Raw genomic sequence first — 27,983 nt, 5'->3', positions numbered from 1 at the left:
GCAGGCTGAGGCTGGGTTGGGGGAAGGAATCCCATACTCTGATCACTTCAATAAAGTACCTTCCTCCTGATCCTCTTGGTTTTTAGTGAGTGGCTGGCCCAGGAGAGCAGCTTTTCCTAGCTCTGAGTTCTGGGTCCAGGGTGGAGGGGAAGGTACTGTCACTTGTCGCCTTCCTAGGGCCCAGGGGCCTTCAGTCAGTCTAACACATCCACCCACTGAGGCCAACTATGTGTTCAACTCTGAGCTCTGATAATGCTGGGGCTCCAGAGAGTGAGACTGAGGCTGTATCCCCAGGGGACTCCCAGTACAGTGGTGAACACAGACGGTTTCAGCCCTAGTGGTTGCATCTGGGAGAGAGAGAGGTGCAGGGGCTGAGGGAGTCCAAGGAGGGAGTCATGACTCTGCCCTGCTGATGAGGGAGTTGACATAAGACCCTTGTATTTTTTAAGTTTGGTAGACACTTGCTAGCAGAGAAGGAAAAGAATATTTCAGGCAATCTAGAAATGCTCTTCTGTGGAACAGCATGTGCAAGGCCTGGAGGAAGGCAAATAGGGGATGTGGGACCATTTTCATTCAGCCTGTATCCCTAGGCCATGCTGGGATCTAGAGTGAGTCACGTCTGGGCTTTGCCTATGAGAGGCTTCTGGTCTGGTGGGCACAGGAACAGTGTGTGTGCAGCATCCGGGCAGGAATGGCACATGAGGCCTGGCTATGGCGACAGACTTTTTTCTTTGGGCTACAGTACATTTAACATTTTAGAATCAGTTATCTACTGTTACAAACCAGTGCGCTTGATTTGAAAAAAAAAAAATTTTTGGCTTCTCTCTCAAAAGAAAAAAAGAAAAGAGAGAAAGGAAGGAGAGAAGGAAGGAAGGAGGGAGGGGAGGGAGAGGAGGGGAGGGGAGGGAGAGGAGGGGAGGGAGGGAGGGAGGAGAGGGAGGGAGGGAGGGAGGGAGGGGAGGAGAGGGAGGGAGGGGAGGGGAGGAGAGGGAGGGAGGGAGGGGAGGGGAGGAGAGGGAGGGAGGGAGGGAGGGGAGGGGAGGAGAGGGAGGGAGGGAGGAAAGAAACCTGGCAGCAGACCCACTATCCCTCCTGTTAACAACTGGCTGAAGCCAAGTAGCAGAGGCTCCTTTTTTGTGGGGTCCACACTCTCCTTTGAAAGCATTTCACACACTTACGTTTCCTGCTTGGCCTCCTGACTTAGAAAGTTTTTTAAAATGATATTTTGAGGAGCAGCAGATTTTCTGCAGTGGAGGGGGAGGGATGAAGCTGGAAATGTGTTGGAATCTGATCAGGAAAATGAAGCTGAGGGGCTTGGACTGTTCTCTGTAAAGCTTTTCCAGGGCTCCCCATTGCCCAGAGGGAAACCATAAAGTCAGTACCAGGGTGTAGGGGACTGGACTGGGAGGTCACACAGCTGTGACTTGGCTGAGGTTTTATGGGAAGGAAGTGGCAATGCTGGGATTTGAGCCCAAGCAATTGATTTCAGAGTCTGCTTGTGGGTTTCTCACAATACCACCTCTTCTGCCTCACAGCAGCTGGTTTCAGACCCTGGTAAGCAGTGACAGGGCAGGGTCAGGCAGCAGGGTGTAGTGGTTGTGGCTGAGGGCTCTCTGCCCCATCGGAGCTGTGTGACCCAGAACAAGTGGTTTGCCTACTCTGTGCCTCTGTGTCTCTGTAGGCACTTCACAGAGTGCATGGGGTTTGTGGTGGTCACAGATGGTGATGGCTGTTATGGGGGCGGGGATGGGCAGTCAAAGAGCAGTTTGGGGACTAAACTGGGGGGAGGTCAGGACAGAACTGGGGCCTGGGGGTTGTGGGCCATCCTGGGATGGCAGTCTGGAGGAGGATACTCGGCTTGGGGGAATGTGAGTTCACTTTAGGACACGGGGAGCTGGAGGTGCCAAGGAGATTCCCAGAGGGGAGGACTGAGGCTGCGGAGGCGTGGAGAGGATGGGAAAGGGGCGTCCCCTCCCACGGGGATTGGGAAGGGTCCAGGCTGGGTCATCCTGGAGGAGGGGGCAGGGAACGCGGCTCCCGGCGGCCCCTTTAATCGGGGGCGCGCGCCAGCCGGCCCGCGCGCTCTCGCCGCCGTCGCCGGGCCGGAGTGGGAGCCGAAGCGGAGCCCGAGCTGGGGCCGGAGCGGGTGGAATGGAGCCCCCGCGCGCGCCCGCTCTGCGCCGCCTGCTGCTGCCGCCGCTGCTACTCCTGCTGCTGCTACTGCCCCCCCGCGCCCGGGCCAAGTATGTGAGGGGCAACCTCAGCTCCAAGGAGGTGAGCGCGCCGGGCCCTCCCTTGCCACCCGCCGGGCCCCCGAGGGACGAGAGGGAGGGGAGGGGCAGGTCCCGCCCCGCCCCCTGCCGTCTCTCCCGGGCGGTCCCTGAGTGCTGCGCGGGGGGTGGGGTGGGGTGGGGTGGGGTGGGGGGTGGGCAGGCACATTGCGGGACCGGGTCTGGGTTGAGGCTGAGGGGGGCCATTGGGTCGAGAGGAGACTCGGGGATTGTAGGAGGGACATTGAGGTCAGAGTTGGGCGAGGAGGGGGGCCGGGTTGGGAGAGTCTGAGTTTGGGGTGGGGGTGGGGGACGCCGAGGTGGTGCTGAAGGGACAGCACTTTTCACTGCGCATTGAGCCTGAGTTCACACTCCTGTTCAGGACCAGGAGAGGGCCGTTTGGAATACTCCCCAGCACCTAATGGTCTCTGGGACCACCGTGAGGGCGTGTGTGGATAATTAGGGGAAAGCCAGTGGGATGGTATCCCTGATGCAAGGTGTCCAGGATGGGGATCTGGCCCTCCAGGGTCTTTCTCAGGCGCCTGGCAAATGGGAGAAGTGTTTGAAAGGAGGGGAAGAAACTTGGGGGAGGGGGCATCTGAAGGAGGAATCCTGGAACCAAGGTGAAAGGATCACAGAAGAATTTTGGAGGTGACTTGGTCCCCTTATGCTTTCTGGGAAATCAGGTATTCCAGGGTAGGGAAGAAAAGTTGGAGGGGTGTCTTTGGAGTCGAGGAGAGTTCTCAAGGGACTCAGAAGAGGGTCTGAGTGGGCCCCTTTTCCAGGACTGGGTGTTCCTGACGAGATTTTGCTTCCTCTCGGATTACGGCCGACTGGACTTCCGTTTCCGATACCCTGAGGTGAGCCTTCCCCAAGCACTCACCATTGCTAAGGCCGGATGCTCCCTTGGCTTCCCAAGGCAAGGGTTACCCCAGCTCCCTATGCTCCCCCAACCCCCCAAATCTTTGGGTCTGCAGGCCAAGTGCTGTCAGAACATCCTCCTCTATTTCGACGACCCATCCCAGTGGCCAGCCGTGTACAAGGCAGGGGACAAGGTGAAGTCTGTGAGGAGGGTGAGGGGAGGAGGGATAAGGTCGAAGCCAGCCAAGGAGTGACCATGGCCCTGCCTCCCCTAGGACTGCCTGGCCAAGGAGTCAGTGATCAGGCCGGAGAACAACCAGGTCATCAACCTCACCACCCAGTATGCCTGGTCAGGCTGTCAGGTATGGGCCCAGCCTGGGGGAATGGGCAGGTGCTGGAGGTCAAGGGCCAGGGGGAGGTACAGGGAGGCTTCAGCCTTCTTGCTCCTCCCCAGGTGGTGTCAGAAGAGGGAATGCGCTACCTGAGCTGCTCTAGCGGCCGAAGCTTCCGCTCAGTGCGTGAAAGGTGGTGGTACATTGCACTCAGCAAGTGTGGGGTAAGGGGCTGGGCCGGCCACCGGGGCCTGCCTTCTCCTCCTTGCCTTCCTGCCGACCCCTCCCTGCCCAGGGCCCCTCTTAGGCCTCCACACTCCCCACAGGGAGATGGGCTGCAGCTGGAGTATGAGATGGTCCTCACCAATGGCAAGTCCTTCTGGACACGGCATTTCTCTGCTGATGAGTTTGGTGAGCATATGGGGACCCAGGATCTTTTGTGGGAACCCAGAGCTGGGAGCCTGTTGAGGGACACCCATCCTGACTGCACGGTTTCCTCCTCCCACCAAATTGGCAGGGATCCTGGAGACAGATGTGACTTTCTTTCTCATCTTCATCCTCATCTTCTTCCTCTCCTGTTACTTTGGATGTGAGTCCAGCACATGGGGTGGGGGGGAGAGATGGGGGAGGGGAAACCAGGTTGGAGGAGATGAACTGCTCTTCCTTCCTGTCTGTGTACAGCCTCCCCCTACCCTCCTTCCAGATTTGCTGAAAGGTCGTCAGCTGCTGCACACGACTTATAAAATGTTCATGGCTGCAGCAGGAGTGGAGGGTGAGGTTTAGAGTATTCCAACTTTTGAGTTCTGTGGGAGGAGGGCCTTAGGGCTCACATACCTGGGCCTAAGCAAGGAGGGGCTGGGGACCTGGACTCCTGGGTCCTGGGAGAGGAGGGGCTGGAGGCCTGGACTCCTGGGTCAGAGGGAGGAGGGGTCTGGGGCCTGGACTCCAGAGTTTCCTCGGAGGTCAGTGAGACTAAAGGGTCTAGAATCCTGATGGGGATGAAGAAAGGGTTTTGGTCATCTGGATCATAGTGTTAGGGAACAGTGATGCCCTAAAGCTGCTTTCTGTCCTTTGCTCTCTCTGCCCATCCTGCCCTCAGTCCTGAGCCTCCTGTTCTTCTGCATCTACTGGGGCCAATATGCCACTGATGGCATTGGCAATGAGAGTCTGAAGATCTTGGGTGAGAATGAAGTGGGCCCGGGAGGGTGCTGGGGCTCCTCTCCAATTTGAGACTGTGTCTGAGCTGCCCTCTCCTCCCCCTACCAGCCAAGCTGCTCTTCTCGTCCAGCTTCCTCATCTTCCTGCTGATGCTCATCCTTCTGGGGAAGGGATTCACGGTGACACGGTGCCCAGGCTGGGGCGGGAGGGACCACTGTCGGGGGTGGTGGTGGCTGGGCTAGGGAGCAGGGCAGAGATTGGGCTGGGGGGGTGGCTGCCCCCTCCTCTCTTGACGGCCCCCACCCCTGCTGTCCCCCCTCACGGCCTGCCGCCAGGGGCCGCATCAGCCACTCGGGCTCGGTGAAGTTGTCTGTCTACATGACCCTGTACACCCTCACCCACGTGGTGCTGCTCATCTACGAGGTCGAGGTGAGTCCTGCCTGCCACTGCTCAGGCTCTGCCCCATCCTGCTCGCCCTTCAAAGCTTTTGGTGGCCTCTTCCACCTGTCTGCTAGCCCTTCCCCACATCGCGCTCTTCCTGGCTCTCTCTCTCCCACTCTGTGGTTTTCCGCCTTCCCATCTGTCTAAGTGCGTTCCTCCCCTCTTCACCATCTCGGAGTAGCTCTCTTCCTCCTCCCTCTGTCTCTCACTGTCTGTCACATTTAATGCTTAGTGTCGTGATTAGGTTCAGGAGTCACACAGACCTGGATTCCGCTCTGGTTCTCCCACTTCCCAGCTGGCTAACCTTGGCTGATGGCCCTCCTCTCTGGGCCTGTTTCCTCTTCTGTAAAATTAGGAGGATCTTACCTACCCCAGGGGACTTCTCTAAGGCTTTATATCACCTTGACTTTGGCCGACAGTCTTCCTGCTTAGCCTCAGTTTCCCCTTCTGTGAAGTGGGGTGAAAATAAGACCTACTTCATCAAGTTGATGCAAATGGAAAAGCTTACACATGGTGCTGTTTAGCCCCCTGTGTTGGGCCCATGGTAGCAGATATATTCTCTATCTTTTCGCCCTCTCTCTCTACTTCTATATGCTTTCATCTCTCTCTCATTCTCCTGCTGCTTCTGTCCTGACCAAGTACCTCTGCACCTTGGGTACCTGAGGGTGGGGTCTGGGGTCCCTGTGTGGAGGGTTGGAGGCCAGGGCTATGACCAGCCTTCTCCCTTGGGTCCAGTTCTTTGACCCGGGCCAGGTACTGTACACGTATGAGTCGCCAGCAGGCTACGGGCTCATCGGGCTACAGGTGGCAGCTTACGTGTGGTTCTGCTATGCCGTGCTCATCTCCTTGCGCCACTTCCCAGAGAAGCAGCCCTTTTATGTGCCGTTCTTTGCTGCCTACACCCTCTGGTGAGACGTGCTGGGGCCCCAACCTGTCCCTGCCTTCCCCGGCTTCTCAAAAATGGCTGTTCCCAACTCAAACCCTCCTCTTAGAGGCAGACGGGCTTTCAAGTTAGGCAGCTGTCACCAGAGTCTGCCACTTACTCACTTTGTAACCTGGAAAGAATAACTTTCCCAAAGTGAAAAAAAGAGTGCCTCAGGTTACTTACCCATAAAGAAAGGTTGTCAGGGGTATCTCCTGTAAAGGGTTATCTTGAGCATGCATAGGGCAACAGATGAGGGCTTCGAGTCTGGCATATAGTAAAATGTCCAATAAAAGCTAGTTGTGATATTTTTTATTCAACATAACACAGCAGTAAAGTAGATGGATTCTAAGCCAGATTGCCTGGGTTTAGACCCAGTTCTAAAGCTTGTAAACTGTGTGACCTTATACAAGTCAATTAAATTCTCTCTGCCTCGGTTTCCTCACCTGTTTAATGGGGATGGAAGTTGTACCTGCCTCATAGAGTCACTGTGAGAGTTAGATGAGCGTATATATGTGAAATGCTTAGAAACAGGTCTGGCATGCAGTAAGTCCTTAATTGTTTTAATCATATGTTAATTCATTCATCAAACATCTATAGATTTCCTATCAGGTGCCAGGATTGGGGTGGGATAGAACTGAGTTAAATTCAACCTACTCCTTGCCCCCCCCCCAATTTCCCATGCCAGTGGGATTCCTGTCTCCTTTTAACCTCTGGCTTCTGAAGGTCACACGGGCTTCCCTCCAGTTTGGGACTCACTTGGGACCTATGTGTGTGCATAGCAGGGTATTTGGGGCCATGGGGTGGGGTGGAAGGCAGGGACAGTGTCTCTACAGACCCAATACCTCCCCTTCAGGTTCTTTGCAGTTCCGGTCATGGCCCTAATCGCCAACTTTGGGATCCCCAAGTGGGCCCGGGAGAAGATTGTCAATGGCATCCAGCTGGGGATCCATTTGTATGCCCACGGCGTGTTCCTGGTGAGGCTGGGCATCCAGTTGGGGATGGGAAACCAATGGGTGGAGGATGCATGAGGCTCTCCACGCCTGAGCTGCCTGAACCTTCTGTTCTGAGCTCTTGATCCATTTCCTTCACTTCATCCCTTTAGTCATTCAATAGACACTTATTGAGAGCCTGCTGGGTTCTGGCAGGCTATTCCACTGTATCCCCCAGAGTCCACCCTCTTCTATTCCTCTCTCCCACTTTTGTGTCCTGGCCTCTTCCCCCAGCCCCACCCTCTTTCTTTGCCCCCCTCCCCATTTCCATCCTGACCCTGGGTCCCTAGACTCTCACTCTTCCCTTCTGTATCCCCACTGCCTTCCCTAAGCACCTTGGTCTCTCCTCCCCCCACCCCACCCCCATTCTTCCATCTCTGCTGCTCTATCACAGGAAGAAGCAACTGGGGTGGGTCAGGCTGGGGCTTCAGGGGGCCTAAATCTGAATGGCAGCAGAGGGTTTGAGCACCAAACCTCTTCTTTGCCTCGGTTTACATCCTATCTGCCCTTCTGGCTGACAGTTCTTCTATCCATCCATCCATCCATCCATCCACCCATCCACCCATCCACCCACCATTCAATGGACACCTGTCTCGAACCAGCCTCTGTTTCATGTTGGGAACACTCACGTGCATTTATTTCGTCCTCTTGTTTAATTGGCAGAGCAACCCCAGACAGGATGGATAACCATCACTGAACCCACTAAACAGAGAGGGGAAGCTAAAGCCCAGAGAAGGGAGGTGACCTGCCAGGCTCCATGGCCTTTGGTGGTGGGGGGCAGGGGGACTTTGAACCCCATCCTTCTCCAGCAGACCACAAGATCTGGCATAAGAAGGAATCACACAGGGAAATAGGCATTGCTGAAGACCCCGGCTCCTGACTCAAGGGGTCCACCACGTATTCTTTGCAGGGAATATACTGAGCCACTGAGGGGGCCAGGTCCCGCATGTTCTACCCTAGAACCTTAGGTACAGACTCACTTTCCCGGGACAGTCCCTCTTGAGGCTCTGTTCCAGGAAGTCACAAAGAGACAGAGAGAGGAGAAATGCTGAGAACCCACCATGTGCCAGGCTCTGCACCAGTGGTTTTCATTTCCACCCTCTCTTCATCTTTCCAAGTAGGCACTGTAACCCCTTTTCTGCAGTGAGGCTCTGGGAGTTTAATCAATGTGCCCCAGATCCCACATTCAGTGAGCTGTGGGGCTGGGAGGTGGGGTGCCCTTTCTGTTATACTTAACCTTCAACCAGTTTCCTTCCTAAAAATGCTCATGTTAGCTCAGCACAGCTCCACCTCTGGCACTCTACTGTTCTTCGGTTTCAGCTCCTTGTTCACTTATTCAGCAACTACCTTAGAGGGACTGTGCTGGCCTCCCGTGTTGCAGTGCTAGGGTCACACCCGGTCCCTGCCCTCATGGCCTGCCAGCTAATTCAGGAGACATCTCTGCATTCAGCCAATATTTATTGAGAGCTTGTATGTGTCAGGCACTGTTCTAAAGGTGTTGGGGATTCAGCAGGGAAGAGAACAGTCAAGTACCTGCCCTCTTGGAGCTAACATTCTAGAGTCTGTCAGTTGCTGTCCAATTGAACTTTCTGTGTTTATGAAGATATTCTACAATCTGTGCCGTCCCATACAATAGCTACTAACCACATGTGGCTATTGAGCACTTAAATGTGGCTAGTGTGACTGAGAAATGAAAGTTTTAGTTTAATTTTGATTAATTTAAATTTAAATAGCCACATATAGCTAGTAGCTATCATACTAGACAGAGTAGGTTGCTGAAGCTTAACCATTCAGTGATAACTGGCTGATCAGGGCTCTGATGGAGGAAGCATCGGCAGAGTAGTAAGAGTTGTGATGGACGGGAAAGGTTAGAGGCCAGGGCACTGCGGGGGGTTAGAGGAGGCGCCTAATCCAGTTGAAGGGTTTCAGGGAAGCGGGGATGTCAAGTGAAGGGGAATCCTCAGGGCCTCATGTTTATGGAGGCAGCCTGAGGCCTGGACAGTCCTTCTCTAACCTGCACCCCACCTTCGCCCCAGATCATGACACGCCCTTCGGCGGCCAACAAGAACTTCCCGTACCACGTGCGCACGTCGCAGATCGCCTCGGCCGGAGCCCCAGGCCCCGGAGGAAGCCAATCCGGAGACAAGGCCTTCCCGGAACACGTCTACGGGAACGTGACGTTCATCAGCGACTCGGTGCCCAACTTCACGGAGCTCTTCTCCATCCCCCCGCCCACCTCCTGCGTAAGCCCCGCGGCCCCGGCGCCGGAGGAGCTGCTGGCGCCGCCCCTGGAGTACTTGACCCCGCTCCCGGCCCCTCCACCGCCCTCCACGTCCAGGCGCCTGAGCCCACCCCCTGCCTTTCGCACCCCCAGAGCCCCAACGCCGCGCCGCGACCGTCCCCCGGCGCCCGCGCCCACCTTGCCGGACTGGGTCCTGGCGCTGTTGCGTACGCCCCCTCAGACACCCCGCGCGGTGCCCCCGCCGCCGGCGGCCTTCCGCGGTTCTCCCCCGCCTCCCCGGCCGCCGCCGGAGTTTGCCCGGCGCACCCCGACGCCGCCCCTTGAGTACCTGGCTCCACTGTCCAGGCGCCCCTGACTGACACCTGCGCCCACACCTCGGGAGGGGGGATCATCTGGGGAAGAGGGACGGGCCTTCGGGGCCGCATCTGCCCCCCGTGGGTCCTGGACGGCCTCTGACCCTGACCCCCCTCCCAGGCCGGGAAGCAGGTGGAGGAGACAGCGGTGGCGGCGGCGGTGGCCCCGAGGGGCCGCGTGGCGACCATGGCCGAGCCGGGCGCGGCCTCCCCGCCCCCTTCCTCTCGGTTCCCCAAGGCGGCCGACCCGAGCTGGGATGGCCCGACGCCGCCCTACCAGCCGCTCGTGCCCCAGACAGCGGCGCCGCACACCGGCTTCACCGAATACTTCAGCATGCACACGGCCGGGGGCACCGCACCCCCGGTCTGAGCACCCCTGCCCGCGCCTGCCCCATGGGCCGCGCGCCGGGCCCCGGCCGGGCTCCGGATCCCCGCTCTATCCCGGCCCCAGGGCTCTGCCAACCCCGGCCTTCCCAAACCTCCCCACCCCGCGCGCCCAGGTAGGGGTGCGTAGTGTCCCGCTCCCGACCCTTCCCCCGACTCCTGTGCCAAACGGTCCCGCGGGAGCCGCTCTCCCCGTCCCCTCCCTCAGCCCCTGCCCCGAGCGGCACCGGATTCTGGGCTCCCGCTGTTCCGCGACCTTCGGCCCCCTGGCCCCCTCCGAGACCTCTGACCCCGCCGGACCCCGGACACCAGTGACGATCGCCGGGACCCTGCCTGTGACTCTCCAGGACTCCGCGACCCCGAGCCACCGCTCCCGGGACGGATGTTGTGAAGCTTGTCTCGACTTATACCTTCCCTTGGGATCTCTGTGACCTAGGACCCGTACTCTGTCCACCCTATCTCCATCCCGGAGGCCCTCCCTCAGGTCCTTGGCAGAAAGACTCTTTTCCCCTTCTTGCCAAAATAAAGAGGATTCGTTGAGTTTTTATCTTTAAGATGGGCTCTTTTACATCTTGACAGTGCTCAGACACGGGGCTGAGCAAGAACCGTTCCAGGCTCGGGACCACAGTGCGCCCAACTGTGAAATGGTATCTTGGAAGGGGCCTGCATAACCTGACCTTTTGTTGACCCAGAATCTGGGAGCCCTGAAAATATGAATCATCATCTAGCAGAGTCCTCTTATTGTACGGCTTCTTTATTTTTACCTTCTCTTCCCCAGTTAGAGGTAGAGGCGCCCTCCAGTGGCCGACGCTTCGCTCAGCCACCTGCGCCGGGAGTTCGGGTTACGATTTTAGCCCTGCGCATGTGTGATTCTCACTTCGCTAGCCAAGGAGGTCACTGCTGCGCATGCGTTTAGGAACAAATGGGCGGGGAAGTTTCCGGAAGTCTCCCTCTGTGGAGGGGTGGGATTGGGTGCTCCGCAATCATCCCAGGGCCGCTCTGACCTGCGTCTCCGCGACTCTCGCCTCCTCTCCGTCCTCCCTCCCATCGCGGCCACTCGGACCCCGCCCTCTCGCCCTCCAAGCGGGTCTTCCGGCCCGAGCGTCCCTTCATCTTTCTGATCTGGCTCATCCGGCTCGGAAGGGAGGCGCGGGTGGGTGAGCAAGGGAGTTCGTCTGTGGTGTCCAGGCCTGAGCCCCTGAAGACTGACTCTGCCCTGGGCACCCGCTCGCGCCCCTCCCCTGGCTGGAGGAGCGTCTCTGCCGGAGGACCTTCCGGGCCAGGCCCGGCCCGCACTCTATGTAGGCCCCCGCCGAGCTGTAGAGCCCTTCGCCCACTGGGTACCCAGTGGTCTATAAGGTCCATTTCGGCCTGCAGCGGCCCGTTTATGGGGTCAGCCAGCGTATGGGGGCCCATGTCTATAAGGGACTCCCGTGGCCCCTAGGGGTCTGCCCCGTACGTAACGACCCCATTTACAGGGTTTTCCATGGGTCTATAAGGGCCCACCCCTCGGTTTCCAGAGCCCATCCACAGTGGCGGTTCCCTTCGCGGGGACAGCGACTCCTGGACCTCCCTGGTCTACAAGGCCATGTCCCATCTATAGAGGTCGCATTTGCAGGTCTTCAAACCGGGTGGAGGGGCTTCTCCGGGTCTTTAGGACCCGTCCCTCTGTAAGGGTCAGTGCTGGAGGCAGCGATGGCCCTGGGCCGGGCTCTGGCTGCGGCGCTGGCTCTATCTTTGGCCGTGCTGGGGCCACTGTCCCCTGGGGCCCGGGCAGGGGACTGCAAGGGACAGCGGCAAGTGCTGCGGGAGGCGCCAGGCTTCGTGACAGATGGTGCGGGCAACTACAGCGTCAATGGCAATTGCGAGTGGCTCATCGAGGGTGAGTGGGGCCGTGTGGGTCACACACTGGCTGGTGCGCTAATTCATTCATTTGTGCAGTCTTGCATCCACTCACCATGTTCCCAGAACCGGTTCTGGTGCAGGCCCTTTGCTCTAAAGTGCAGCCAGCCTAGGCCTTGCCTTGGAAGGCCTTGAAGTCTGATGGGGGGGTTGCACCCGGACTCAGATGGACAATTACAAGTCAGAAGCATCAGTGAGAGGTATTCTGAGTAACTGCTAGAAACTCAGGCTCTGAGCCCAACCACCTGGCTTCAAATTTGGGTTCCACTTCTTACTAGCTTTGTGAATTTGGGCAGGTGGCTTCCTTCCTCTGAGGTTCGGCTTTCCCTCCGTGCAAGTGTGGATAGTAATAGTACTCCCCTCATAGGGCTGTTGGACTTGAATGAGAACAGGTATTTACTGTGCCTGGCACGTAATAAATGCCCAGTAAATGGTCTTAGGATTATTAATGTTGTCCTTTTTTAAGTACTTCAATAAAAGCATTTTTTTCAGTCATTCATGTGCCAGACATTGTCTTTGCCTCTGGGACATAGCAGAGACCTCCACAGCCCCAGCAATCCCCGATGACTTGGGTCTTGGAATCCAGTGGGGGAGGCAAACATGTTAACAGACAGTCCAGTCCAGAGTGGTAGGGGCTGTGATGGAGGAACCCCACGGGCCTGGGGAGCCCAGAGGAGGTGCCTGACCTGTTGGGTAGGAGAGAGCAGAGAAGGCTTCCTGGAGGAGGTGTCTGAGCTGAGACCTAAAGGACCAATAGGAATCAGCCAGGAGGAGGAGAAAGTCATTTCAGGAAGCGGGAACAGCCTGTGCAAAGGCCCCATCTCTACCCTCCTGGGCTCCCAGTCTAGTGGAGGAAACAAACCCACCCCCAGGGAGTGGGAATCCCAGAGATGACATCTGACTTAGCCTGGGCTATACCTGAGACCAGAGGCATGTGCAGGAGAGAGCAAAAGGGCATTCCAGGTAAGAAGAAGAGCCTGTGCAAAGGCCTGGAAACAGGAGGATATGATGCTTTTGAGGAACTAGAAATCTGTATGCTAGGACACAGAATCTAAGAAGACAAACAATGAGCCAGAGGCTGGAGGGTTGGGAGGAAGCAGGTGGTGTAGGACCTTGTGATTTTTTTTTTTTTTCCGGTATGCGGGCCTCTCACTATTGTGGCCTCTCCCGTTGCGGAGCACAGGCTCCGGACGCGCAGGCTCAGCGGCCATGGCTCACGGGCCTAGCCTCTCCGTGGCATGTGGGATGTTCCCAGACCGGGGCACGAACCCGTGTCCCCTGCATCAGCAGGCGGACTCTGAACCACTGCGCCACCAGGGAAGCCCTGACCTTGTGATATTTGAGCTGTGTCCTGAGGGCAATAGGGAGGTGAAAGAGAAATCCAAGGCAGTGGCTGGAGAAGTCCAGGAAGGCTCCCTTGGCAGTGGATGAGGAGCTGGCCTCCAGGGAGAGGTGGGAGTCCCCCAGAGGAAGTCCTGGGCAAAGGCCAGAGGTGTGACAGGGTCTGGATCGTGCAGGGCCTCCTTTTGCAGCCTTTGGAGCTTGGTCTTTGCCTGGGGACACTGGGCATCTATGGAAGGTTTTGAGCAGGGGAAAGACATGATTTAATTTACGTTTTAGAAGATCTCCTTGGCTGTTGTGTGGGGTATGGATGAAGCATGTTTTGGGGGGATGAGTGTGTTTGTCCCCATCTTGGGCGCCATTCCTGTCTAGGGGGTGAGAAGAGGATGGGAAGTGTGTGTATGTGTTAGAGGTATAAATCATTCTCCGGCCTTTAAGAGCTCCAGCCTGGTTGGGGATGGACACAGACATTCAGCCCCCGGTGTGCTCAGGGCTGAGACCGAAGGAGGTGCAGGGTTGGGTAGTCGGGCCTAGAGGAGTGAGAAGACTCTGCTGGGGGTCACAGAGGAGGAGCCACCAGAGCAGTGTTCTGAAACATACATAGAAGTTTACCGGGTGAGAAAAGGGAACAGCCTCTAGGAAGACAAAAGAGGGGCTGGTGGGTCTCCGAGCCATGTCTAGGCTTGTCTGGTCTGGCTAAACTGTTGGCTGGGAGGAGCGGAGGGCACCAGAAGGAGGGGAAGAAGGGCCTTGAATGTCATGCTGAGCAGCTTGACTTTTCTCTTGGGATTGATGGGGAGCCAAAGGGGGATTTTGAGCAGGAGTGGGGCATCGCTCTCAGGCTGGGTGGGGGGTGGACTGGAGACTTGGTGTGCTAGTCTTGTGGGAGAGGATGAGTTCTGAACTGGGGCAGGAACTAAGGGGGTGGAGAGGCACAGAAAACACTTGAGAGATTTGTGAAGTTTCACCAATGAGACATGGGGGACCGATTGGCTGGATGTTGGGGTAAGAAGGAGTCCAGGAGACTTCTGGACCCCCCTTGAGCTCCCATCCTTCCCAATGTCCATCACCTCTAAGAACCAACATGCTCCCCCATCTATTAAAAAATAAGCAACTGACCCACTTACTTTTGTACCGTGTTCACACTTCATTGTGCCCAGTCCTCATAACATCCTCATGAATAAGAGGCATACGCCTTTGAAAAGCAAGGGCATTTAGGATCAGATCTCTGTCCAGGATGGCTTGGGGGTTAGGCCCATGTTGGGCAGAAACAGGAGGACTTGAACTTCAGGTGGAACTTGGGGAAGGCAGATGGTGAGCCGGCCCCTGGTGGGCACTTGGCAAAGATGTGCTTGTTGTGATTCTAGGAACAGAGCTTTATAGTTTGGCTGAGGCTGGTAAGATTCTGGGAGGTCTGGTTGCCTGGCCTGGCTGAATTGTTCTTCTGCGTTCTCCAGACCACAGCTCGGGGTCTATGTGTGATGTTCTTGGGGGCTCTGGCCAGAGCCTGAGGGAGAGCTGCCAACTTCAGTATTCTGTCTTGTGCATCTCTTCCTTCCTTCATCCAGTATTTCCTGAGCCCTTGCTCAATACCAGGCCCTGTGCTGGGCAGTGTCGGGGAGGGATCCCCAAGACGAGTAGGCCCAGGCCCTGTCCTGTGGGCCTCCTAGGCTGCAGCGGAGACACACCTGGACACAGGTGGTCCTGGCCCAGAGGAATGAAGGTCGTATTGGAAAGTGAGAACCTAGAGGGGCACCTAACCCAGCCAGGGGGCATCAGGGAAGGCTTCTTGGAGAAGGTGGGCAAGTTTGCTGGCCGGAAGGGAGAATGTGCTCTAGACAGAGAGAGGAACTTGTGCACAGGCCCAGCTCCTGATAGAGCTGTAAGCCGTGGGGTGATGTGAGACAAGTTGAGACTCCAAACACCAGGTTAGGGAGCTGGACTTTCACCTGGAGATGGTGGGGAGCCATGGAGGGCTTTTGAGCAGGGGAGGGTAAGGGCCAGATGTCGAGCTGGGGAGATCCCTCAGGGACCCATGTCATCACAGGCCAGGAGGCCAGGAAGGAGGCTGGATCAGTGGTCCTGGTGAGGGAGGACAAGGCCTGGGCTGGCGTGTTAGAATCACCATCTGGGATCTTCATACCAGCCTTGGTGGCTGAGGAGAATTATCCCCATTTTACATCAAGAAAACTGAGGCCCAGAGAGGCCATGGAACTGGCGCAAGATCACACAGCTCGTGAATCGTGGACGAGCATCTCCAGTATGCAGATGAGTGTACTGAGGAGCATGGGTAACAGGGCTGGCCTAGGGTCAGGTGCAGAGCTGAAACTCAGGTCTCCGAGTCTCCCGAGCCCACAAGCCTTCCCTGAGCCCCTAGTGGGAGACGTGGGATGAGAGAACCTTCTGCAGCCAGGACCTGGCAGAGAGCAAGAAGAGCGACAGTGCTAGGAGTAGTAGCATTACGGAGTGCTAGGCCCTATCATAAGCACTTTAGGTGCATTATCCATTATGGCCTCCCATGTGGTCGCAGTCAGACCAGTGGGAACTGCAGTCATCTGAACACTCACCTGGGCCGGGCATCCAAGAAAGCTCCCTCACAGGGCTGGCAGTTGATGCCGGCTGTCAGCTGGAAGCTCAGCTGGGGATGACAGCTGGGACGCCTACACATGGCCCCTCCATGTGACTTTGGCTCTTCATAGCATGACAGCTGGGTTCTGAGGAGTATTCTACGAGGCCCAGGTAAAAATTGCAGGCTTCCTCTGATCTAGCCTCGGAAGTCCCAGAGCATCACTTCTGGTGTGTATTGGCCAAGGTAGTCTCTGAGGCTCTTCCCAGATACAAGGGGCCGGGAGTCAGCCATCATCTCTTGATGGGATTAGTGGCCAAGAAGTTTGAATCCATCAGAGTGATTATATCCCCATTTTACGGATGAAGAAACAGATCCAGAGAGGTTAGCTGACTTGCCCAAGGTCACACAGCTAGTGGCTAGTAAGTGGCAGAGCCAAGATTGGAGCCCAGGCAGTCTGGCTCCAGAGTCTGTGCCCTTAGCTACTATTCAATACAATAAACAGAGAGAAGAGACCCTGGGTGGGGGGCAGAGAGGAGCTGTGGTGCTCCAAGTTTCAATCTTTGGCCAGGGGGAAGAAAGGGACCTCTTCCCTGAGAGCTCTGTTGAGCCTGGAACAGAGGACCCTCACAGAGGCCCTTTTCCATCTGGGAGTATGCCTCTCTGCTCATGCCTGGACTGACCCTCAGGCTTGGGCATGTCTGAGGCTCAAGAATAAATGGGGGGCTTCCCTGGTGGCGCAGTGGTTGAGAGTCTGCCTCCCGATGCAGGGGACACGGGTTCGTGCCCCGGTCCAGGAAGATCCCACGTGCCGCGGAGCGGCTGGGCCCGTGAGCCATGGCCGCTGAGCCTGTGTGTCCGGAGCCTGTGCTCCGCAACGGGAGAGGCCACAACAGTGAGAGGCCCGTGTACCGCAAAAAAAAAAAAAAAAAAAAAAGTAGGAAGTTCTGTGTGACCACTGGGATGGGGTTCCTCTCTCTGCACTTCAGTTTCTCCATCTGAATAGGAGGCGGTGTTCAGCTGTAATTTCTTCTTTGAGCTTCTGTCCCTCTTGCTGTCGCAGCTCTGACCTCCCTGGGCTGTGAGCCTGGGAGCCCCTTGAAGGCAAGGCCCAGGTCCGACTCATCTTTGGGCCCCCATCCCAGCGTTACGAGGAGCAGGGCTTGGTGTTTGTGGGGGCGCTGCATGGAGGCATGGGGAGAGGGTCTGCATCTGAGCCTGGCTCACCTGTTCTCACCGCTCAGCCCCGAGCTCCCAGTACCGGATCCTGCTGGACTTCCTTTTCCTGGACACAGAATGCACGTATGACTACCTGTTCGTGTATGATGGTGACTCCCCCCGCGGGCCCCTGCTTGCCAGCCTGAGTGGGAGCACCCGGCCTCCGCCCATTGAGGCTTCCTCAGGCAAGGTTGGTGGGGCCCGGCTGCGGGGCTGTGGCTGGAGGATCTGAGTGGAGTGTGCAGGATGGGGGCAGATACACAGAGGGAAACAAAAGTCGGGGGGACTTGACATCAGTCAGAAGGATACAGGGACAAAGAAAGGTGGAGGGAGACAAAGAAAGCAGATGGGGACCCCAGGGTGGGGTGGGGGCAGGAGTGGAGCCCCTCCCAGTCCAGCCCCAGAGCCCTTCCCACCTTGTGCCTGCAGATGCTGCTGCACCTCTTCAGTGATGCCAACTACAACCTGCTAGGCTTCAATGCCTCATTCCGCTTCTCCTTGTGCCCGGGGGACTGCTACAGCCATGGGCAGTGCCAGCCCTCAGGGGTGTGTGTCTGTGAGCCGGGCTGGGGGGGCCCTGACTGCGGCCTGCAGGAGTGCCCAGCCTACTGTGGCAGCCATGGCACCTGCGCCTCGGTGAGCCTGCCCCCAGCTGTGTCCCCCTGGGGCCCTGCCCTGTGATCACAGCCACCACTCCCATGTCCTAGACCTGACTCTGCCCCTGCCTGAAACAACCCCTGCCATCCTATCCTCGCCATGACGCTGACCCCGCCAGGGACCCTGCCTCCTCCTACAGTTCTCCCTCTCCTTCCAGATCCCACTCCCCCGACCTGTCACTCCACTTCCACTCCACCTTCACTGGGGGCCCCTCCTCTGCCTGAGCTCACTCCCGACCTCACCTGTAGCCCACTTCTCACCTGTGAACCTGCCTGCCTTCCTCGTGCCAGGCCTGACTCCACCCTCCCACCCAGCCGCTCTGTCTGGCCTTGGGTCCCCAGCCATGACTTCTGACTTTTGACCACTGACCTTGGGCCTGAACCCTGCATATCCAGCTTTGGGACTGGATCACGCCTTGAGCCCTCTCTGCCTTGACCTCCCTGGATCTGAGCTCTTCCAGCCCAGGCCGACGTTGACTTCATCAGTTTTTTTTTCTCCAACCTGTCTTTCTATCTTGTCCTCATTTTCCTTTCTGGGTCTTTTTCTTTTTCCTTTCCCTTTTTCTGTTGGTCTGTCTTCGTTTCTCCTCTTCTCTGCCTCCCTCTGATTGTGTCTGTGTGTCCATCTCTGCCTCTGTCTGTTGGCCTGTCTCCTTCCTGTCTCTTTCTTTGCCTCTCTATCTTTATTTTTCCATCCTCTCCTTTCCTGTTCATCTCTCTCCTCCGTTTTGCTCCATCTGTCTCACTCTGGCTCTCTCTCTGCTCCCTGTCTGTTTCTTTCTCTCTCTCTCTGTCCCTGCCTTTGTGCCCCATTCCCCCCAGCCCCTGGGACCGTGCCGCTGTGAGCCTGGTTTCCTGGGACGCGCCTGTGACCTGCATCTGTGGGAGAACCAGGGGGCTGGCTGGTGGCACAACGTGAGTGCCGGGGACCCCGCCTTCTCCGCCCGTATTGGGGCGGCTGGTGCCTTCCTGTCCCCACCGGGGCTGCTGGCTGTTTTCGGAGGTGAGCAGATGGGATATGAGTCTGGGGTCTAGAGGCCTGGCAGCCTGTGGCCAGGGCCTGAGACTGTCCACCTCTCCACAGGCCAGAACCTCAACAGCGCCCTGGGTGACCTCGTCCTGTACAACTTCTCTGCCAACACCTGGGAGCGCTGGGACCTGAGTCCTGCCCCGGTATGGACCCCGCCTCTGCCCTGCCTGGAGGTGCCTGTCCACTCTGTCAGACCCAGCCAGGGCGCCCCAGAGCGACCCCATCACCCTGCACACCCTCAACTCCCGCAGTGTGATACATGACCACTACACCTCCCGCTTCTGCTTTTCTGTCTTTGATTTTCTTTCTTCTTCGTTTATCTTCCTTTCTGCATCTTACCTTTCTGTGTGTCTCCTGTCTCTCTTGGTCCGTCTTTCGGTTTTTGTTTCTGACTCTTGGTCGTCTGCTCTCTCTCGGTCTCTGTGTCTCCTTCTCTCTGGGTTATACCTCTTACTCTCTCTACTGGTCTCTGTCATTTCTCCCTGACTCCGCCTTCTCTTATTGTGTTTCTCTGTCACACCTGTCTTTTTATTCGCATGTGTCTGTCTTTCTGGGTCCATCTCTCTTCTTTTCTCTCTTTGCATGTCTCTGTCTTTATCTCTGCCCCTCTCTCACCTTCTCTTTCTCTGTATCTCTGTCTCTCCATCTTGCCCTGTCTCTGCATCTCTCTTTGTCTTTCTCTTTCTCTGTGTCACCATCTGTTTCCCTCTCCATCTCTGTCTCCTGGTCTCTTCCTCACAGGCTGCCCGTCACTCCCACGTGGCTGTGGCTTGGGCCGGCTCCCTGGTGCTGATGGGTGGTGAGTTGGCTGACGGCTCCCTTACCAGTGACGTTTGGGCCTTTAGCCCACTGGGCGGTGGCCACTGGGAGCTTCTGGCACCAGCTGCTTCCAGTTCCTCAGGGCCGCCAGGCCTGGCAGGTCATGCAGCAGCCCTAGTGGACAGCATCTGGCTCTATGTGTCTGGTGGCCGCACCCAGCACGACCTCTTCTCCTCTGGCCTCTTCCGTTTCCGCCTCGACAGCACCAGTGGGGGCTATTGGGAGCAGGTGATTCCGGCAGGTGGGCGGCCCCCTGCCACCACTGGCCATTCCATGGTGTTCCATGCCCCGTCGCGTGCCCTGCTGGTTTACGGTGGACACCGGCCCTCCACTGCCCGGTGAGTCACCTGCCCCACAACCCATGCCTTGCAGGGCCAGGCCTGGCCTAACACCCTGGGCCTTTATGCTTTAATGGTCTTTGCCCACTGATAGACCCCTGCAGTCATTCAGTCACCCCGTCTGTCATTCATTCACTCATTTGTTTATTCACTCATTTACTCCCCGACTCACACATTCTCTAGTCTGTCATTCAATCTCTTGGTCACTTGCTTCCCCACGCACTCCCACTCATCCAGTCATTTAACCAACCCCTGCTTGGTGTCTAGCCCTGGCTAGATTATGCAGGGAACCCAGAGATCAATCAAACCTGGGTCCTGCCCATGAGGAGCTTCTAGTTCTGAGGGGATATAAATCCAGTAAAGCCAGTCTCAACTATGGGTGATCACCCCACTCGTAAGAGCCCAGAGGCGGGAGAGAGCCCCTTCCTGCCTCAAGCTCCTCCTCCACCCCTCCCCTGCAGGTTCTCTGTGCGGGTGAACTCCACCGACCTCTTCCACGTGGATCGGCGTGTGTGGACCACCCTGAAGGGCCGGGATGGGCTTCAGGGCCCACGGGAGCGGGCCTTTCACACAGCCAGTGTCCTGGGCAACTACATGGTGGTCTATGGTGAGGAGGCTCCCCGATCCCACCTACCTGCCTGCCTGCCAGAGGCCCAAGGCTGAGCTGAGGCTCCCTGCAGGGGTGTCCTCACCTCCCCCAGGCTTGCCAGCTGTGCCCCTTTCCTCCTTTCCCAGGGGGCAACGTGCACACCCATTACCAGGAGGAAAAGTGCTATGAAGATAGCATCTTCTTCTACCACCTTGGCTGCCATCAGTGGGTGTCGGGGGCCGAGCTTGCCCCTCCAGGAACTCCTGAGGGTGAGTGGCACCTCTGTTTCCATGAGGGGCTCCTGAGGGTCACGCCTGCTCCCACAGTGATACTGGGCTTTGGGAAGGAGCCACCCCGGTCCTTTTTGGGGTGAGCCCAATATCCTACTGGAGCTGGCCTCAGGAGGCACACCTGCGCTAGAGATAGGACCAGGGCATTGTTGCTATGGAGATGGGAGACATTTTCAGAAGCATCAGATCTAGGTTCCAATCCAGGTTTTGCCAATTATCAGCTGTCCCAGGGGACTGCCTACACAGAAGCAACTTTTTCAAGGTCACACAGTGGGCAAGTGGCAGAACCAGGATGGCCATTCCTAAACAACCTTTTGTACAAAAACCATCATTTAATCTCTCTGCACCTCAACTTCCCCCTCTGTAAAATGTAATAACACTTAAACCACTGGGCTGTTGTGAGAATATATTGAGTAAAATGAAATGAAGAAAGAAGACAGTCCAGTGAAGGGCCCAACACATTGTCCTAATAGTGCAAGGCCAGAGGGCTCACCTGGAGGGGGTGTGGAGAAGCCTTTCAAGCTCATTAGATCAGAGACTGCTTTGTGAATGGGAAGAAAATCACAGGCCTTCTCCTCAGAAAGACACTGTGTGCACAAACTGGGCATATCCTTTCATGGGACTGTGGACTTCCCAGAGGCCCATCTGTTCTCCCCACCCTTCTGAACAGAAGAGTGAGGACAAAGGACAAACATAAAAGAAGGGACAGTAACATTTAAGGGGTGGGCAAGAGGAAGGGTCCCCAAGGAATCCTGTTTGACCATCAGGAATGGGACTTCCCTGGTGGCGCAGTGGTTAAGACTCCGCGCTCCCAATGCAGGGGGCCCGGGTTTGATCCCTGGTCAGAGAACTAGATCCCACATGCATGCTGCAACTAGGAGTTTGCATGCCACAACTAAGGAGCTGGCGAGCCGCAACTAAGGAACCGGTGAGCCGCAACTAAGGAGCCCGCCTGCTGCAACTGAGACCCAGCACAACCAAATAAATAAATAAATAAATATTTTTTTAAAAAAAGGGAATAAAGCCTTAGCCTAGCATTGGAGGCCTCCAATCCAGGGCTCCACTGCTTCTCCTGTCCCTCCTTCAGGCCCCTTCACTGGGTAGGCCAGAGTGTGCGGTTTCTGGAGGCCTTCTCCTTCTTTGTAGATTTTGATCCCCTGGGCCAAGTCCCATACACTTACAGAGCATACAGGTCAGTAAGAGTGTGAGGGAGTCACCAATCTGTGACCGCTTACCCGTCAGTCAGGACTCTTGGTTGTAAGTGACAGAAACCCCACCCAACCAGCTTAAGCAAAAAGAAGAATTTCTTGACTCGCTTGAGTGAAAACTGGCTGCAGGCTGGCCTGGATCCAGGTGCTCACATAATGGCATGAGCCATTTCTCTCCCCAGTTCTCAGCTGGATTTCCTTCAGTCTGTAGCAGGTTTGCCTTTTGTAGATGGTCACCAGCAGCTCTGGGATTATATCTTACCCGCTTTAAAATGCCCAGAGGGAAGACAGTACCTTTTTCCCAAGAATTGTAGCAATTGGGTCCCCTCCCTGAACTAGTCACTGACTCTGATAGGCCTGGGCTCAAGCCCTGCTGCTGCTAGAGGCAGGGACAGCTCGACTTGAGCCTTGTGGACTGTGGGTGGGAGGGGTGGTTGTCCAGAGGACAATCAGAGGCTGTCACCAGAAGGGAGGCTGGTGTCAGACAGACAACAACAGATGAGAGCCAGGCGGCCTGCCTCACCGCTCCCCGAGGGCAAGGTTCCATGCACGGAGGAGGAAACCAAGACTCAGAGAAATCAGGTCTCCTGCCCAAGGCCACACAGCTAGTCAGTAGTTGATCCATGATTTGAAACCAAGGAAATGGTAGATCCAGGATTTGACCCGAAAGATCATGCTCTGTCTGGAAGGTGACTTGGGCAGCAGTGTGGGAGCTCCAGGAGGTGAGAGAACTAGGACTAGAGCAGGGTCAGGCAGGCTGGGAGGGTTTCCTTGAGCAAGTGGGGTTGAGGCATAGGAGAGTCAGGGGTGGTCCTCAAGGTGGGAGCCACGAAGGGGGGATGAGGGGGTCACATGTCCTCGGGGGGGTCTGTATTCTCCTAGGCCGAGCAGCACCTCCCAGCGGTCGGTACTCACATGTGGCGGCTGTGCTTGGTGGCAGCGTCCTATTGGTGGCAGGGGGGTACAGTGGCCGGCCCCGTGGGGACTTGATGGCCTACAAGGTGCCTCCCTTTGTGTTCCAGGCGCCTGCTCCAGACGTGAGCACTGGGGTGATAGGGAGAGGGTGGCTGGGGAGGAGGTAGCATGTTTCCCATGGTTAAGGGAGGAAGTTGGGGGGTGTCCCTGGGAGAAGGAGGGGAGGTCCCTAGGGCCATGAGAGGAGGGAGGTCAGTCTCCAGGTCCAAGGGAGGAGGAATGGTAGTCCCCGGAGCTGAGGGCAGAGGGGCAGTGGTCCCTGGGGCTGGGGGAGAAGTGGACAGGGGTCCTCAAGGTTCTGAGCAGTTGGGGTTCCCTGGGCTCATCAAAGTGAGCGAGGACGTGGGAGCAGGCCCCAGGTCTGAGGCGCCCCCTCCTCCCTGCCCATCTCTCTGCAGTACCACCTGGACTATTGCTCCATGTACACGGACCACAGCGTCTGCTCCCGAGACCCTGAATGCAGTTGGTGTCAGGGAGCCTGCCAAGCTGCACCGCCTCCTGGGACTCCCTCTGGGGCCGTGAGTGACTGTCCTAGTACTCTGCCCCTTAGCACGGAGACCTGGTCCTCAGTGTCTTCTTCTGCCCAGACCTGCACTTGGGAGGACTTTCCTGTGCTTGGGAGACTCGTTTTCACACCTAAGATGGGCATTCCTGACTACTGACCCTTGAACCTTTGACCCTCTTCCCGATCCTTTTGAACTTACGTCTCTGTCCCTGGATCCCCCACCCCTGTCCTCTTGATCTTTCTTGTTCCAACCCAGCTTTCAATCCCTTCTCCAATCCCCTGACCTTTCCACCCCAAGTCTCCTGAATCCACAGCTTTTCCCAGGTCCCTTAAGCCCCAGTGGATAGTGACACCTGTCTTTCCCCTCTCTGCAGTGTCCGGCTGCCAGCTGCCTGGGCCTGGGCCGCCTCCTGGGTGACTGCCAGGCCTGCCTGGCGTTCAGCAGCACCGCCGCTCCTCCCCGGGGGCCTGGCGCCCTGGGCTGGTGCGTACACAATGAGAGCTGCCTCCCTCGGCCTGGTGAGTGTCCAGTGGCTGTGTGGGAGGGGGCAGCATAGCACCCCACACCAACCCCCATCTCCCGACCCTCCTGTCCTCACAGAGCAGGCCCGCTGCCGAGGGGAGCAGATCTCAGGCACCGTGGGCTGGTGGGGGCCTGTACCTGTCTTCGTTACCTCCCTGGAGGCCTGTGTCACCCAGAGCTTCCTGCCTGGCCTGCACCTGCTCACCTTCCAACAGCCGCCCAATGCCTCCCAGCCTGACAAGGTGGGGAGCCAGGGGATGGGGCCCAGTGTGGAGTGTTGAAGGGCTTGGTCTTAGAGTTTTCATTTTTCAAATGGATCTTTATCACTCTTGCGTTTACCCCTTAAGTCTTTACATGCAAGGGTCTGATTTTCCTTATTGGCCTAAGAAAGGTTTTAACTGTGGTGAAATGCACATAACATAAAACTTACCATTAGTGACATTTATCACCTTCACAATACTGTGTAACTATCACCGCTCTCTAGTTCAAGAACTTTTTTTTTTTTTTGGCCGCACCGTGCGGCATTCAGGATCCTAGTTCCTCAACCAGGGATGGGACCCGCGCCCCTGTGGTGGAAGCGCGGAGCCCTAACCACTAGACCACCAGGAAGTCCCCAGAACATTTTTTTTTTTTTTCTTAAGCTGCTCCAGGTCTTAATTGCGACCCACGGGATCTTCGTTGAGGCATGTTTTTTTTTGTTTGTTTTGTTTTAAGTTTATTTATTTTATTTTTAAACATTTTTTTGGCTGCGTTGGGTCTTTGTTGCTGTGCCTGGGCTTTCTCTAGTTGTGGCGAGCAGGGGCTACTCTTTGTTGCGGTGTTCGGGCTTCTCACTGCGGCGGCTTCTGTTGTTGCGGAGCATGGGCTGTAGGAGCGCAGGCTTCAGTAGTTGTGGCAGGCAGGCTCAGTATTTGTGGCTTGCAGGCTCTAGAGCACAGGCTCAGTAGTTGTGGCGCACGGGCTTATTTGCTCTGTGGCATGTGGGACCTTCCCGGACCAGGGCTTGAACCCGTGTCCCCTGCATTGGCAGGCAGATTCTTAACCACTGCACCACCAGGGAAGCCCTGTTTTTTTGTTTTTAGTTGCGAAATGTGAACTCTTAGTTGTGGCATGCATGTGGGATCTAGTTCCCCGACCAGGGATTGAACCCGGGCCCCCTGCACTGGGACCATGGAGTCTTACTCACCAGACCACTGGGGATGTGCCCCCCCAGAACATCTTTATAACACCAAAAGGAGACCCCAGATCCATTAAGTAATCACTCTCCATTCCCCTCTCCCCTTGGCCCCTGGCAACCACTAACATTTTTCTCTTTCTGTATCTGGATTTGTTTACTCTGGATAGGTCATATAAATGGAATCATATAACATGTAGCCTTTTGTGTGGGACTCCATTCACTCAGCATAATGTTTTCAAGGTTCATCCGTGTTGTGGCATGTGTCAGAACTTTGTTCATTTTTTAAAAAATTAATTAATTTATTTATTTAGCTGTGTCAGGTCTTAGTTGTGGCAGATGGGATCTTTAGTTGCAGCATGAGGGATCTTTAGTTGCAGCATGCAAACTCTTAGTTGCGACCTGTGGGATCTAGTTCCCTGACCAGGAGTTGAACCCGGGCTCCCTCCATTGGGAGCACAGAGTCTTAGCTACTGGACCACCAGGGAAGTCCCAGAACTTCGTTCCTTTTTATGGCTGAATAACATGCCATTGTATGGCCATGCCATGTCCATTCGTCAGCTGATAACATTTGGGTTGTTTACACCTGTTGGCAAGTTTTTCCTTTTTAAAAAAATATTTTATTTATTTATTTATTGGCTCTTGTCGGGTCTTAGTTGTGGCACGCGGAATCTTTCGTAGTGGCGCGGGGGCTCTTTGTTGCGGTGTGCGGGCTTCTCTCTAGTTGTGGCGTACAGGCTCCATAGCACGTGGGCTCTATAGCCCACGGCTTGTGGCATGAGGGCTCTCTAGTTGTGGCGCACGGGATTAGTTACCCTGCAGCATGTGGGATCTTAGTTCCCCAGCCAGGGATTGAACTGGTGTCCCCTGCATTGCAAGATGGATTCTTAACCACTGGACCACCAGGGAAGTCCCTCTTTTTTTTTTTTTTTAATTGAGGTATAATTGACAAACAACCTTATATTAGTTTTAAGTGTACAACATAACGAATTGATATTTGCAAATATAGCAGTGAAAACCTATTTTCAGTATGAGTGGAATTGCTGGGGGAATCCTATGGTTAACTTATTGAGGAATCATCAAAGTGTTTTCCACAGTGGTTCCTTATTAATTTTAAAAATAGGTATTATAGTCACATGGTTCAAAAACCATAACAATGGGGACTTCCCTGGCATCCAGTGGTTAAGACTCTGAGCTTCCAATTCACGGGACAAGCGTTCGACCCCTGGTCAGGGAGCTAAGATCCCACATGCCGTGCAGTGTGGCTAAGAAAAATAAAATAAAATAGAATAAATGAATCCTAGATAGTTAAAAACAAAAACAACAACACAAAAACCCCCCACAACAGTGTAAAAAGTTGTTGAGTGAAAAGTCTCTTCCATCTACCCAGTCCTCACCCCTCAGTGTGGGAAGCTGGCCTCAGCATCCCCTTAACTCAAGACCACCCTAACTCTCCCCAGAAGATCTATTTGGATTTCTTATATATCCTTCCGCTGTTTACCTATTCAAATACAAGTAAATGTGACATTTAATTATTTTTCTTTCTTGCACCAAAAGTAATATATTATCTACACTGTACTACCACTTCCCTTTTTTTCTTTTTTCTTTTTTTTTTGTCTTTTTGTGTTGTTGTTGTTTTCTCATTCTCCTTTTTTTTCTTAATGTATCCCGGCAAGCTTCCCATAACAGAACTTAGGAAACACCCTCTTATTTTTTTTTAACAGCTTCATAATGTTCCATTTACGTTCTGATGCCGTAGTGTTACAGTTTATTTAAACAGTCTCCCATGATGAACACTTGGGTTGTTCCACTCTTTTACAATTACAAGAACACATACTAGCAGTAAGTCATGTAGTATGTGCATCACTTCAAACGTTGGATTTGGATCTGGACTCTTTTTTTTTTTAAACATATATACTGCCATAAAAAAAAACCCACAAAAAAACATATATACTGGTTCATTATATAACGGAGAACATGGTACATAGGATGAGGTCCAGAAGGGGCCTGAGCTTCTGTCCCTGTGGAGTTGGGGTGTGACACCCTCCTGGCACATGAATGTGTTTACTAACCTGGAAGTTCTCCAAACCCCCTAGTTAAGGGATCTGGACTCTTAAGGGCTTAGGTGGAAAGATGGGGTGTTGAGGAAGAAGATGCTGAAAGGTCCAGGGTCTTGGAGTTTAATGAGAGGTGGAGATGAGCAGGGGCTGGGACCCTGTTGTCTGCTGTCTGAGTCGGAGTCCCAACTCTTCTCCCAGAGTGACCGTGGGCGAGCTATCCCCCCTGCTTCTGGCCTCAGTCTCCCATTTAGTAAACTAGGGAAGGAGATTGGGTTGCCTGGTCTTTTCTAGTTCTGATGTGGCTGGAGAGGTGTGGGGACCATGGGGCGATGCAGAGAGGTCCTCACGCACGCCTCCCTCCTTGGCTGGCACAGGTCTTGATTGTCCGCAGTACGACCATCACCCTGACACCTAGCTCAGAGACTGACGTGTCCTTGGTCTACCGTGGCTTCATCCACCCACTGCTGCCAGGAGGTCCTGGAGGGCCAGGGGCTGAGGACGTGGCCGTGTGGGCCCGGGCCCAGCGCCTGCACGTACTGGCCCGGATGTCCCGTGGCCCTGACACAGAAAACATGGTGAGGGTGCCTGGGGCATGCAGGGGGCTGTTTATGGTAAATATGGGGGCTTGGATGCGTGGTGGGGAGGAGGAATGGGGAGAAATCAGAGGCATGGGATCTCTCCTTAGTGGCGGGAGGGCCCTGGGGTTTTCAGATGTGAACAGAACTGGGTGAGGGGGGATTTTGAAGAGGGGGGAAGGTCTGAGTTACCAAGTCAGACTCCCCTGAGGGGGAGGTGGGTTGCTGGGAGGTTTAGGGGCGCTTGGAGGTTTTGGGG

The 27,983-nt window shown here is 55.6% G+C and overlaps 2 protein-coding genes across 6 annotated transcripts in view; both read left to right on the top strand.

The window, feature by feature from the left end:
- Nucleotides 1–2,151: 2,151 nt before the first annotated feature.
- On the top strand, nt 2,152–10,500 carry TMEM145 (transmembrane protein 145; the record flags this gene model as incomplete). Of its 3 annotated transcripts, none has more annotated exons than XM_079722932.1 (15): nt 2,152–2,274; nt 3,056–3,130; nt 3,248–3,325; nt 3,407–3,493; nt 3,586–3,645; nt 3,790–3,874; nt 3,981–4,052; nt 4,167–4,235; nt 4,563–4,643; nt 4,730–4,808; nt 4,957–5,050; nt 5,798–5,970; nt 6,841–6,961; nt 9,013–9,219; nt 10,164–10,500. In XM_079722932.1, the coding sequence occupies 15 exons, from the start codon at nt 2,152–2,154 to the stop codon at nt 10,242–10,244; spliced, it is 1,485 nt and encodes a 494-aa protein (XP_079579058.1). The 3 variants fall into 3 exon arrangements, with proteins under 3 accessions (XP_079579058.1, XP_079579057.1, XP_079579056.1); XM_079722931.1 differs by having other exon boundaries at nt 3,586–3,687; nt 9,693–10,500; XM_079722930.1 differs by lacking the exon at nt 10,164–10,500 and having other exon boundaries at nt 3,586–3,687; nt 9,013–9,573.
- A 1,150-nt stretch (nt 10,501–11,650) lies between these two features.
- Nucleotides 11,651–27,983, top strand: part of MEGF8 (multiple EGF like domains 8) — a gene marked incomplete at both ends in the record, with an annotated part of 41,071 nt that continues 24,738 nt past the window's right edge. For 2 of the 3 annotated variants that reach the window (XM_079724214.1, XM_079724213.1), the window contains 13 exons: nt 11,651–11,837; nt 17,009–17,172; nt 17,412–17,618; nt 18,461–18,641; nt 18,723–18,811; nt 19,410–19,825; nt 20,287–20,432; nt 20,561–20,683; nt 22,795–22,949; nt 23,286–23,405; nt 23,767–23,911; nt 23,994–24,157; nt 27,524–27,724. In XM_079724214.1, the coding sequence (XP_079580340.1) occupies nt 11,651–11,837; nt 17,009–17,172; nt 17,412–17,618; nt 18,461–18,641; nt 18,723–18,811; nt 19,410–19,825; nt 20,287–20,432; nt 20,561–20,683; nt 22,795–22,949; nt 23,286–23,405; nt 23,767–23,911; nt 23,994–24,157; nt 27,524–27,724 (2,298 nt within the window). The remainder of the gene's footprint in view (nt 11,838–17,008; nt 17,173–17,411; nt 17,619–18,460; nt 18,642–18,722; nt 18,812–19,409; nt 19,826–20,286; nt 20,433–20,560; nt 20,684–22,794; nt 22,950–23,285; nt 23,406–23,766; nt 23,912–23,993; nt 24,158–27,523; nt 27,725–27,983) is intronic. The other variant, XM_079724215.1, reaches the window with a different exon arrangement.

This window comes from Hyperoodon ampullatus (assembly GCF_949752795.1).
Source record: "Hyperoodon ampullatus genome assembly, chromosome: 18".
Lineage (NCBI taxonomy): Eukaryota > Metazoa > Chordata > Mammalia > Artiodactyla > Ziphiidae > Hyperoodon > Hyperoodon ampullatus.
This window is presented reverse-complemented; position numbering and strand designations above follow the sequence as displayed.